Source organism: Atta colombica, unplaced genomic scaffold, assembly GCF_001594045.1.
Source record: "Atta colombica isolate Treedump-2 unplaced genomic scaffold, Acol1.0 scaffold121, whole genome shotgun sequence".
Lineage (NCBI taxonomy): Eukaryota > Metazoa > Arthropoda > Insecta > Hymenoptera > Formicidae > Atta > Atta colombica.
This window is the reverse complement of record NW_017259208.1, coordinates 569,650-582,782: the sequence shown is the minus strand read 5'-3', so window position 1 is coordinate 582,782 and position 13,133 is coordinate 569,650. Positions and strand designations below refer to the sequence as shown.

At 35.1% G+C, this 13,133-nt stretch overlaps 1 protein-coding gene and 1 pseudogene across 2 annotated transcripts in view; one reads left to right on the top strand and one right to left on the bottom strand.

Moving 5' to 3' along the window:
- Window positions 1–13,133, top strand: part of LOC108694604 — a 60,418-nt pseudogene that overhangs the window by 4,319 nt on the left and 42,966 nt on the right.
- Window positions 283–13,133, bottom strand: part of LOC108694664 (GTPase-activating Rap/Ran-GAP domain-like protein 3) — a 27,183-nt gene continuing 14,332 nt past the window's right edge. The window contains exons 1-17 of one of the 2 annotated variants that reach the window (XM_018204272.1): window positions 9,738–10,069; window positions 8,210–8,276; window positions 7,244–7,327; window positions 6,986–7,067; window positions 6,415–6,533; window positions 5,933–5,997; window positions 5,803–5,869; window positions 5,615–5,717; window positions 5,403–5,501; window positions 4,821–5,033; window positions 4,116–4,387; window positions 3,392–3,677; window positions 2,333–2,790; window positions 1,828–2,164; window positions 1,270–1,356; window positions 911–1,183; window positions 283–780 (exon numbers count right to left, since the gene is read on the bottom strand). In XM_018204272.1, the coding sequence (XP_018059761.1) occupies window positions 533–780; window positions 911–1,183; window positions 1,270–1,356; window positions 1,828–2,164; window positions 2,333–2,790; window positions 3,392–3,677; window positions 4,116–4,387; window positions 4,821–5,033; window positions 5,403–5,501; window positions 5,615–5,717; window positions 5,803–5,869; window positions 5,933–5,997; window positions 6,415–6,533; window positions 6,986–7,067; window positions 7,244–7,327; window positions 8,210–8,276; window positions 9,738–10,069 (3,192 nt within the window). In that variant the 3' untranslated portion in view covers window positions 283–532. Of the gene's footprint in view, window positions 781–910; window positions 1,184–1,269; window positions 1,357–1,827; window positions 2,165–2,332; window positions 2,791–3,391; window positions 3,678–4,115; window positions 4,388–4,820; window positions 5,034–5,402; window positions 5,502–5,614; window positions 5,718–5,802; window positions 5,870–5,932; window positions 5,998–6,414; window positions 6,534–6,985; window positions 7,068–7,243; window positions 7,328–8,209; window positions 8,277–9,737; window positions 10,070–13,133 lie in introns of those variants that run through there. The other variant, XM_018204274.1, reaches the window with a different exon arrangement.

The window sequence follows — 13,133 nt, the reverse complement described above, 5'->3', positions numbered from 1 at the left end:
TATATATATAGAAAAAAATTAAAAGAAGCATATAACGAGATAAGAGGATCACTATAGAATTCGAATTTATTATCGAAATATTCGCAATTATCTTTCTTTAAAAAATTTGGATTTAAACGTTTTTTTTTATGTATTACATAAACTTAGAACAAATAGAATGTCACATGTACTACAACAAACGTTAGTAAAATAACAATAGCGAAATATCTAAATAAAGACATAAGAAGCGAAGAAAAATAATTATGTCACAGATTTCTCTAATTAAAATACTAATATGTCCTCGTCAAAATCTATCCAAACAATAAACTTATAGATATATATTATAAGTGCGCGATCGCACTTACATTCAAGATATACAGTAGCATGACGCATGCTAATAACATAACAATGACAAAAATTTCCATATGTTCTCTCGTACGAAGACGAGAAATCAGGTACGTGCGGTCGGTTTCTTTTTTTTTTTTTATGTAATCGATCCTGTTAAGATCACAATTAATGCAATCGATTGCCAAGCGTCAAGAAACTACGGTGTCTATTTTTTACATGGCGATGGCAAATTCGTGGTCGGTGTGGGTGTAGGACTGCTGCTGCAGGACCTGCTGTGTACACGTTGAGGTTCGACGCTCAGGAAGGTTCTGTCGGAAGTCGGTGGTGCGGAAACGATTTCCGGTTCCGCGGGACTCGGACATCTTCTCTGGTTACAGTTGGACGCCGTGCTTCTCGACAGCGTCTGCAGTGGTATCCGGTAGATCCTTATCGGCTTCCAATCGCCTTGACTGTCTGTGAAAGGAAGATTCCCCAAGATTTGGGGAGGATGACCTCAATACGTTTGTCAAGCGTTCAGAGATAACGATCGGATCGATGAGGATTTTGAGGTTTAACGGAGGTCAAGACATTAAAGATCACGTACTCTGAACACTCGATCGAGAGGAGGACGAAGACTGTGCGGTCAGTGGTGGACTGCAAGGCATTTCTTCCTTCTCGAGAGGTTTTGAGTCTAATCGAATTCGCTCACATTTTCCTGGGAAAAATTCCGGCGCCGTGGTTGCGAAAAAGATGTCCCGTTTCGAGGTGATCAAGTTGAGACTGGGCATGGCGATTGTGTGAACCAGATTGCCGTTTATTATCAATCGAATCTCCATCGTGTCATTAGTGAAGGCAATCACGTATGGAAAGGCACAGGCTGTTATAAACAGTAATGAAAGAATAATGTTACTGTCATTATATTATATGATATAATTTTTGTTGAAAATTTTTTAATTGTCTCACCTACGACTGTCGGTATCGAATTCCAATTAAAATCGAATTCGGTTGACGCAGTGTTCTCTTCTGCCAGCTTTTGAAAGTGACATGTATCTAAGAAGAGAAATGAATATTGATAGGCATCTATAATATACTCTATACTAGATCCTTTTTAATTCTCAAACTCAGAAAAGATAATTAACACTGAAACTATCAAAACAATCAATGTGACTATTTTGTATTTTTTTAAATCAAATTTATATAAATTTTTAAGAATTTTCGTAATTTTGCAATATGTAAAAGATTAATTAATATTCAAAAATACACATATATTTATATATTTATATAAAAATCTGAAGAGAAGGAAGTAAATTGATCAATTTAATCCTTTACGTATTTATACGATATATATTTATATAATATATTTTTAGTAGAAACCACATATATATGTGTTGTCAGTTCTAGTGTTAAGAATAAATGTTTTCTGAAATCTCGTAATATACTTCTTGCAAACCAGTTATGAATCATCATTGAATTTGAGAGTGCGATGTCTCGAATTAAGTATTAAAATGGAACATGACCTACTGTTGTAACAAAGTAACAATTCCGGTTCCTCGTCCTCGCGAAGATCCAACGCCGCTACCAAATGTGGCTTAGGCGTCGCTTCCATGTGGACTATCCTCGAAGTACCGGAAGCGGTAATCAATTCGAAGTGATGACGAGCGCCGCAACACAATGTCCATTCGTTTGCTGGATCGACGCTCTCGATCATTGTTACTAATGAGGGTGTCTCGTTCGCGGTAAATTCCTTCACTAGTAGAAAACCGTCGACGGTGTCGGTATCAGCTGACGAGCACCAGATGGTCCAGGCTGCATTGTGCTTCCACTGAAGGACCGTGAGTCGGCGACCGACGACCACGCACTATTTCGTACCACAATCGTAATCTTGTCTCAAAGTACAAATTTAAAATAATAAAAAAATAGGATGAAAAGAAAAATAGAAGACATTTAAGTGTCGCACAAGGAAATCATGATAAATCGTATTGTCAGATTTTAATTTTCTATCAATTGTATGACTCAGTCTTCTTACCATACGTAAATGCGATCCTCCGGGTCTCGTGATGCTGTACAAGTGACATCCCCGTGTACGCCGCAGCTTCCTCTCCTTGATATGCGCTCGGCTTCGAACGGCCGGGGCGCGAACGCGCATCCGCGCTCGTGGACGTCCTACCGGTTGAAATTTAGCGGTGGCACGTGTGAAATTGTCACATTCTTCGGTGTCATCCTCGTCACAATCATCATCGTCATCCTCGGCGTCCTCGTCATCATCTTCTTCCTCCTTCTCTCGCTCGTTAGTCTCGCGATCGTTGAACAGTTCGGCGCACCTCATGGAAGCATCGCTTTCAAACTCTCGCAGCCGGAAAACGTAGACGCTACTCTCCTTACCTTTATCGCCAGCACGGAATAAAAGTATACCGTGCTGCTCGATTACATCCAATTGCTTGATCTGCACTGACTCATCAAAGAGCAATCTGTGCGAAACTCCATCTGGAAAGAGAATCGAAAAGAGATTTAATTGAAAATTCTCATAGCATTTCCGATAATAGCTTTTGTTGTAATAATTTGTAATTTGATTCTTGAATACTAATTGCCCTATTGAGAGAAATGTGTTCGATACTCATGACTATAATTAAATGGTAAAATAATTATGGAATAAAATATTAGATGCTCTCCATTTTTATAGTTGCTAATGTTAATAATAATAATTATATTTATAGTTACATTTATAATTGTATATGCAAAAAATTATATATATTCAATAATTGGTATCGAAAATATATTCATCTAATATCGCGTAATCATGTTAATAATGTTAGTCATCTAATGATGACTATGAATGAAGATAAAAATTAAGTTCCTTGCCATAATTATTTTACTATACAATTATCACAGATAAATATTTTTATAGTCACAGATAAATATTTTTTTCTCAGTGCTTTTTTAATAATCATATTATTTATTTTTCACCGTTATTTGATACAATTCTTTTCGATTATTCGATCGAGAGAAAATTGTCTCTCGGACAATCAAAATTGTTAGATCTCAAATAATTAGATTTCGAGATAATATCTACTTCGTGCAAAATTACCTTCAATGAGAAAAGTCCCATTCTCCGAGGCGAGAATCAGCCTGTTCTCCAGCCAGACATCACCGCAAACGACCTCGTAGGGAAAGTCGGGATAGATGCATCTCGGTTCCCATGGCCTGGGCTTCAAAGGACCGACAGTGGCGAGAGAGGTGGGTGCGAGGCCACGCATGATAGCTTCCAATTTCAAGGCTTGTCCGACTCGCACCATTTCGACAGCGCGTGTTTCTTCTCGCCGTCGACCTGGTGTCTCCACAACATCCGAGAGCGCTCGGCGATTTAACATGCTCTGTTACGAAATATCAAGTTGATTATTTTCTTTAACATATCCTTTTCGCTTTAACTATATACTTAGGTAAGCATTATTTCTTCTTACAATTTTTGAAAAGAGATATTTAAATATTGTGTGTATTTTATAATATTATATTATTTCTTAAATATTAAATATTCATATTATAATAATATAGGAAAAAAAAAATCTAACAGTAGTTAATTTAATACTGAAAGACGCTAATTATTTATTTGGAGTATTAAAAACGCTGAATAACTTTTAATTAATTATTATTAATTAAAAATAAATGATTAATTACTGTCTTTCAGTATTAAATTAGCCAATATTAAATTTCCGTAAGGGTAATGGCCTATCAAGATTATTGCAAGTAAAAATTATTGGAATGCAGGGGAAATACAAACGAGAATAAGTGCTAGTCCGTGTAAAGTAGCTTACGTTGCTCTTGCTGTCTTGCGAATGCTCTTGGTACATGTCTCGCAATAGGGCGTCGAGAGTTCTTTCCCTCTTCCTAGAGAATGTCGGCGTGTCAAAAGTAGCTTTCTCGCCATTGATCAGTTTAACAAGGAGAAATTCGCGAAGATTATACGGGTCCTCGAAAACTGGCGGGCAGGGAAGACTCGGTCCGAACAGGGGTACGTTTTCATCGCAATAAATAGCGACCCGCCAACTCTTGCCATCCGCCTCGGTCGTCACCACGGCAAACACGTCTAAGTAATTGGAAATGAACTATATTTATTTAATGACTTTCTTTTATTTTATTTTAACTCTATAATATAGTTATATAACTTTTATATTAGTTTTTCTATTCTATTATTTTTTCAATTAATTTGTAATTAGTAATTAAAACAAAGGACGATGAAATCTATGGAAAAATAATTTTAAAGGCAATATCTGAAATTATATTTGTAATGTATTATAATTAGCGATTTATAATGCAAGTAGGCCAAGTGCGTGATATAACGTATTAAGTTTAAAAGAACGTGAACAAAATCTGTAGGTGTAATAAAAAGACACAAGGAGATTGAGAATTACTACGTTACGTCTTATTTTAACTCGAGTGCTCTTTATGTAAACAACAATGGGCGAAGTTCAGTTTGATATATTGTTCGTGACCTTATCATGATATTTTTTTTAACTTACGGGTAAATTGGCTTCTTATACAGTTCGGATTGAAAGTATCTACGGCTGATGGATCATCCGTGTAAATGATGTTAACAATATCGTTGCCAATGTGTCTTTTCCTTTCGAGTTGCTGCGGATTGTCCTTTGAATACGGTAGCATCGTACTAACATGATACATAACTTCGTGACCTGCATAAACCGTGTAATAACTTTCCTTTCCCGTCATATCTCCTGAAAAACGACAGAACGTGCGAATCGTGGAAATAAGAGAAAGATTTCCTCTGGGTTAGTACGAGTTTATTCAAGCCACGAATGTGATACATAAAGCCAAAGAAACTATACAAAATTGAAAGAAAGGTTTGTTATATCAGTAATGTGTTTATCAATATTTTAATATATTTTCTATAAATGTATTATTAAAAATATATGTCATAAAAAATATGGTAATTAAACGATTCGTTAGTTGGAAGAATTGGAGAAAGGGCAGAACATTTTCAAATTCTGCCAGCGTAACAATCTGAAGAGACGAGTGACGATTGCAGACCTTTTCTGATTGCACATCTCGAGTTTGCACTGCCAATATTCATGTCATCAACGTACCTTTCACATCCAAGCCGCCCCTATATTTGTCCCAACCTTTGAGCCGTATCCTTTCACCCAGGATCTCCAGGAAGCTCTCGAAGCCCGGGCTACCTCTTTCTACGAGCAATGAGAAACGTTCCTCAGGGATCGATAACACATCTATTATCACTTAATTTCCCATCCCACCAATAAACTTGTTCTTTTGTTCTCAGCGACACTTCCAGGCTTACCGTTAGACAACATCTCGTCGTCGGTGATCTGACCCTCTCTTGCATAGATTACACCAAACTTAAAGTTCACCGAGCCTTCTTGTTCCTCCAACAGTAATAGATCCTGTCAAGGATCATTGAATTAATCCATACCTCCTTTACAACGTCCTACTTGAGCGAGAAATGGTATGAGATCTTTGTAAACGTACCTTTTGTAGTTCGGGCGTGAAAACTTCACGAGGCGCTTTGTCGAGTTTTTCCAGACTGAAGAAGTTGCTGAAAGGTCAATAATAGATTGCAATCGTATTTCTTTTAGTTTGTGGACACAGAGATAGTTACCTGAGAATTTGTCTGATAGTCATTGTTTTGTTCGCCGAATACGGCAACGATATTTTCTGCGCGCCCTACATAAAACATTTCTTAATTTATTTACGATTTATATAATTATTATTAATAATAATTATATATTAATAATTTTGTATTTGGAATTAATAATTTTATTCTCCGAAGTATGAGTCTACCAAAGGATGGGTATCAAGTATATTAAAGTTTATATTCGCATGCCATATGCAGTAAACTGATAGATATTACAAAGAGATATATAGATATCGGTTTAACATATGTACCAAGTAAAGTTGTAGCAATAAATATTTCATTTGTAAAATAAATTGAAGCTGAGTATAACGTAAGGAAACCTTCCAAAGGTTTGACATATATGAGAAAAAAAGAAGAAAAAGAAAGGAAAAGTTAGAAACATAACTTATTTCATGAATTGGTCTCTGGAGGGATCTTCCCTACTAAATAATACATTATCTACTCACAGTTCGCCTCCATAGAATAACTCTATAATGTGGTACGCATTGATCACCGACTTCGCTCGTGACTACCGAGAGAAAGAGAGGATTTCTCTCCTGATCAGAAGCGATATAATTTTGATGCACTGTGCATAAATAAAATAGCTTTTTTATTTAATTTCTTCTTATTTATTAATTATTTATTTATTTATTTATTCTTTGACTATATTAAATCATCTATCATAAGTAATTCTTGTAGTAATTCTTACATCTACGAGAGAGCTACTACAAAAAATGTAAAATATAATATTCTATGCATAAATTTTCATTAAACGCAACAATGATTAAATTCGATCGAGTGAATAAAGAACGTAAATCGATTTACATGATCGATTTAAATGAGAGGCTGATGAAATGTTCCATCATATTTCCTCAATATTTATGTATGAAAAGAAAATATAGTTCAAAAAATTAGGATGTCTATAAAAGCAGAAATATGTTAAACAAAATAATATATGATTATAATAACATATGATTATTCTAATTGCGATGATATATGAATATATTGTGTTACAGATATGCTTAACGTTCAACTTACGTTTGCCTAAGAAGTATTTGAAGTACCAACGCGTTTGGTACTCTGGATTTTCTAATATTGGCGTACTCGGCGAACCGAACATCTGTTAATGTAAAAATCGTTTATCGTTACAAACATAATCCGTGTCAGAAAGTGGGATACGATGAAAGAATGATATAACAATGAAGTAAGAACGAGCAATTACGCGAAACGGGACGAATCTTTCGAGTGGTAGAAGAAAGAACTTGATCGTTTGATTATTAAGCAACGCTTCCTCACCTCTTCTTTTTCCCCGGGAGAATCTCCGTTCTCCACTCGAAATCTTCTGCCATTGTCGGCACCATCCTGCTCGATCTGCGGCAGCTAGAAAGACATTTTCGAGCGTCACAATTATCAAATACATACATAACATGAAATGTCCGTGTGAGTCAACATGCTCCAGTTTCAAATTTGCGAATTCACTTCGAACGTACGAATGAAATGTAAAATCGTGGTAAAATCGAATCCAGGTCTTAAATCTTTTCATGTAGACTTTATATAAATAATCTATTTCGAGAACTCGATTTCATTTCTACGAAATTCGGTATTCGAATTTAATTGAAAAATATTTTTTCTTTTTTTTTTCTTTTTTTTTCTCGTTTTATAAATCATTAAAAAAAAAAATTTTAGCAGCCTTCCGTTTGTGATTGAAAGTCGCGGGAGTCGCGACAGAATTGAAAGTAGACCGAATGAAACATATATGTTTAAGAAATAGAAAAGTTGAAAAATTAAATATAAAATTCAAATTCCTTGAAAGAAAATTTTATGAAATAAATTATTATTAATATAAAGTAGTACGCTCTTCACCCACGGATTTATCAAAGACGTACATTACATTTTTGATTGAAATTCTATTTGACAGACTTAATGATTTTAAAGAATTTTTCATTTATTATTTTCCGATAAAACTGACGCGTCTGAACATATTGTGACACCGTATATTAACGCGAACCAAGCACTGCCCGGGTACACCTTCGACGAACTGTGCGATAAGCAAATCAATAGATAAACAGCAAGATAGAGGGAAACAATATAATCAGCTTACTGGACGTGTCATGAATTATCATAGGGCGCTCGTTCGTTTTATCGAAACGATTAGCGTTTACCTTGCACAAATACTTGTGCATACGGCTAAGACCCTTGTAACAAGTAGAGCGAGGCTCTTACCTAGATATGTTATATGTATCTGCTTCATTGTTCCCTTACCATTTCGACACTGCCGTAACATCGTCTCGATAGGACACCTCGCCTCGCTATTGCATCCGTGGTGGCTCTGAAACATGATATAAAACATGTTCAGATTTGACCGCGAGTTCATCGCGAGGATATATTTTATCTTGAGAGATTTTTCACAGGACGCTTAATTAAAGTAGTTTATTCGTTCATACTCGCCGGAGACGTAGTGCGCGTTTTATAAATACGTTTGATTTTCTATGTAGTTTTTTTTACGAAGTGATTCGCACTATTCAGAAACAAATGACCTCACTGCGAGCAAACGTTTTTATAGTTTTTTTTTTACTACATGTGTACGCATTCTCATGGAATCGTTCGCATCAGGAAAGACACGCCTCGTCCGCCGTGGTGAATTCTCGACCGAGAACACGTATATTTTTTCTAATATATTTTTTCTAACTTTATCGTGTCTTTTCGACGATGTTTCCAATACGTCGTTTGCTATTTGAAAATTACGTAGATTAAAAAAATGTTAAAAAAATGTTTCTCGAATTATCTATCTCACTCCGAAATCGATCCAGCATTGCAAATCGATTTCTGTATATTCATTTCATAGAATGATCTGATTAATTTTTTATTCAATCTAGATTCCATCTTTCTTTAACTAAATATTATTATGATATAGATAAAAATCTTTGATCATTTCAAGTAAAATAATTTTGTCTTTAATTTCAATGTAAGAATAGAATTTAATTACAGAGATGTTTAATATTGAATATTGAGAAGTTGAAGCAAAGGGATGATATACGATATTCTCCTAAAAATTTTCCCTAAAAAGCATTAATTACATCGAGCAAATAATCTATCATATTAAAAGGTTGTAGAACCACGTTTCTCGATATTCTCTCTCGCACGGATGATTAAACGATAAAATGCTATCGGCAGAATAATTATCATTGATTCACTAAATGTATCTCGATCAAATACAATCATCCCCCGGTGAGCGAATCGTATCTACCTCCGTAGTGTGAACGTAATATACGGTGGCACCCTTCGTCCGCCGGCTCAATCCCTCTCTCGCGCTTCTCATTTTTCACGACATGAATATCTAGGTTAACGAGAAGCTACGTCGAATTGGCCGGGTAATCGGGAGAGGCCGTTACATGAAAGAGACAAAGAGAAACGATTACTGTTCAAGATTCGGGATTCGCTCGGGTCGCGGGTTTCGCACAGTATTGCCCGTTAGATTGTCGTTTCAGTGACAAGGTTTTATTGGTTTCTGAGTGAAGTAAATAGAAAAAAGGTCAAGCAACAAGCAGCGAATTACTCTGTTTTTCAATAAAAGGTAATAAAAAAAAAGTCAGCGAGTAAATTGGTATGGTATTTCACGCGACAAATAGGAAGTTGAACAGCAAGAGAATAACAAGTTACTTGCTCATCCTTTTCAAGGAAGAAAATAATATAATCGAGAGAGTAAATCAGCAACTTGTTACTTGACTCGCAATTTTGGCTTCACGTGACATCGCCATTAGAGCAGAGATCACGCGTTAGAATAACGTACACATGACTGGCACGTCGATGTAGCTGCCTAAGTTGCGAGGACGGCATGAGCGCCGCCACGCATACCGATCTGGATCTGTTCCTGCGTATCATCTCCTGGATAGTCGAACTAGGTCGTAACAATTCCTCTTCGCTGTCGCTGGTCGTAGTCGAGCTGGCGACCTCGCCACTCTCGTGGCGTTTCACTCTGCGGAACTTGCTTTTCTCCGCGGAGCTCATCGAGGATGACGAAGCTGAGGCCGTCGTCGGGTGCGTTGATGACGCGGTTGACGAGGCAGTTCCGGAGGAGACACCCCGCAGTCGCGAAACGAGTTTGATATCCAAGCATAGCATTTTCGTCGATTTTTTTTTTTTTTTTAAATTGCCTGGCGATGTCTCTACGTATTATGTACAATTTAACAGTATGACTATGCACAACTATGCGGTTTTATTTCACATACAGCATGCGCCACTAGGAGACCACTGGCTTAGTATGTTCCCCTTTTGGTCATCATCATCATCATCATAACGTCGTTGAACAGCCGGCGAGTGTCGGCACCCGCATCGCTGTGCGACTTGTGCAAACCAAATTGCGGCACGTTGCAACGCGGTGAGGGTCGGTCGGAAGAAACTGCAGGTGTCGTGAGATTATTTGACGAAACTCGACTCGCGGTGTGGCTCGTTGTTTTTGGATACCGTTAAGTACCGCGACTGATGCTTTATATCTCTCAGCGTAGCTCAGGAATACCAATTACGGCGACCGCCTCTTGTACCGTGTGGTAATTTGAATTCTCTCTCTCTCTTGACGTTCGGATCGATCGCCGATGTTGGGCGATGTCGAATAGGAGATCACCTCTGATATACACAGAATGAGAGAAGTGCGATCTAACGTAGTTTACACGTGTATACGATATTTATGCGCCACTTTTGTAATCTTTTAAATGTTTCGATAACATAATGTTAAATGCACTTAATGCCTTATAATAAATGATAAATACATCAAAATTGCAGATAGTTGTCGGACATCTGTGAAAATAATTATATGTCACCGCAGATAATTGTACGTATATCGCGATATCAAAAAGTCAAATAGATATAACAACAAATGACAAAGTCTTTTTTAAGATCTATACATATATAATGGTTTTTTTAAAATAAAGTAAAAAGTTTGAAAAACTATTTTTAATTCTAATTCTGAATGAAATAAGTAGCTCTGAAATAAGTAGCTCTCATATTAAAAATATTTTTTTATGTATTATTTTATTTGTTATTCTTTATTCTCTAATAAAACAAAGCATATTAATCATTTAATTAATTCAAAGTTTTTTAATTAAACTCAATCTATTTTGATTAATTATGGTATAAATTAATGAACGAAAGGAATGGTTTTTCTCAAGTATCTAAAAATTTAGTTAACAAATCCGAAATTTTATTAGACATCAAAATAATTATGTAGAAAGCTCAAGCATGATGAGCAGTGCTGCAACAAATTTTAACATTCTAGCAACCAGCTTAATTTAACCAAATTATTTTCAGATTTATATTTAATTTTAGATACAGCACAATTGTGTTTTCCGTATTACAATTTTCATTATAATATTAATCTCATATTTATACATGAAAAAAATCTGCTAGTTAACAACACTATCCAGTTTTGTAATGTTTGTTAATTTTTATGAAAAATAATTTTTTCTTCGTTAGAGCATTAATAAGAGCATTATTAAAAGATTAATAAACCTGCATACATGTTATGTTTTTATCGTAGACGTTTTTATCGAAGACGATACTAATAAAAAACTTCTACATTTTTTTATTGCAAATCAAAGCAAATTTAATCAAGAATCAAACGCGTAGGATTGTCTCGTATTAAAAATTTTCTCAGGATAATGACATTCTTGTAGCTTATTTCGAACTTGAAGGTACTTTTTTGCGAACACAACAGAAAGTATGATACATACGACGTGACCTTTACTTAAAGTTTTTATTTCGAATGCAAAAGGTGAATTCAGCAATTACGAAATCTAATCAAAATTCCATTGAAAGAATCAAATTCAAAATAACGAGATAAAATGAAGATTGAGATAAAATTAGCGTTTCTTAAAAATTCATACAGGTGTTGAACGCTAATGTAATAATAACAAGATTTGCACTGAAAATGTAAGAGAATGAAGCGCCTACACCAAGAATAGCACAAATGGCTAGATCTAATGAATGAATAACTGAATTGAGTTCATAGATAGACGACTCTACGCGCGCACAGTCGTTCGTCTCATAGATACTTTATCGGACATCGGGCGAAGACATCGATATCGTTGAAACGACCTTTTACCTTGCCGAAGCGTCTAATATCCGTGATATCAGAGGCCTTCGTGATAAGCGATGCGTGTCAATATGTATTTACGTAGGTCTTATTATTGGTAACTTCATAATGTCAAATTATACCCAATTTAAGTTACTTTTTATCATTTCTAGGTCACCACTACTCCGACTTAATATATCGTTAATTTAACTAAAACAATAGACTAGATAGATTAGATTATTTATATCAAAATAGCAATTGGTAAGCCAATCTCTTGAATTAAATAACATTTTGTTTTTTTTTAAATGTGTGTTAAAATGTAAACCATTTTAGTTTTAAAGCATGTACGCACTTAATAATAAATTTAAATTTTCTCGAGTTAAATTGTTTTGATAAAAATTTTTTAATTCCAATTTTCGTCACACATCAAAAACGAAATCATCGATTTAAAGATATGGTGTTCTATGGCCATTTCTTTCAATTTAGATTGACTTTTATCTTGGTATAATTTATTCTTTTTATTATCTTAGAACTGGAAAAGATTAAAAAATAAATTAAACCGATGCTGTTAAATTCATAATATCAAATTATATCCAATTGAGTTAATTATATTTTTATAAGTCACTACTCTCTGCTTCTGCTCAATATATTAATTTAACTAAAACAACGTTAAACAATTTAACTCGAGAAAGTGTATTGATTCAAATTTAGTTTATTATATTATTTACTAAATGCGTTAATGTACACCAATTTTGGAGTTAACTACAAAAATGGATTGATATACATTTTTATACACACAAAAATTAAAAATAAAAATGTTATTTTATTCAAGAGATTGGATTACCATTGCTATTTAGATATCTAACAATCCTACCTTCGACAAACAGTGGATCTTTCTCTATCAATTTTTCGATCCTATTGAAGAGTCGTTCGGATGAACAATTCGTATGGCCGACATTTCACATTTGTATTAGAATGATTCATGACATCGATGATAACAAAAAGTGGCCGCTATCGATTCTTTTTCTTTGATCTCGCGATCCTGTGAATCTCCAATTGAGGGACAACGGATGTTGTCAAACGGATAACCGAGCATGTGAAAAGTGTTCTATTGTGTGT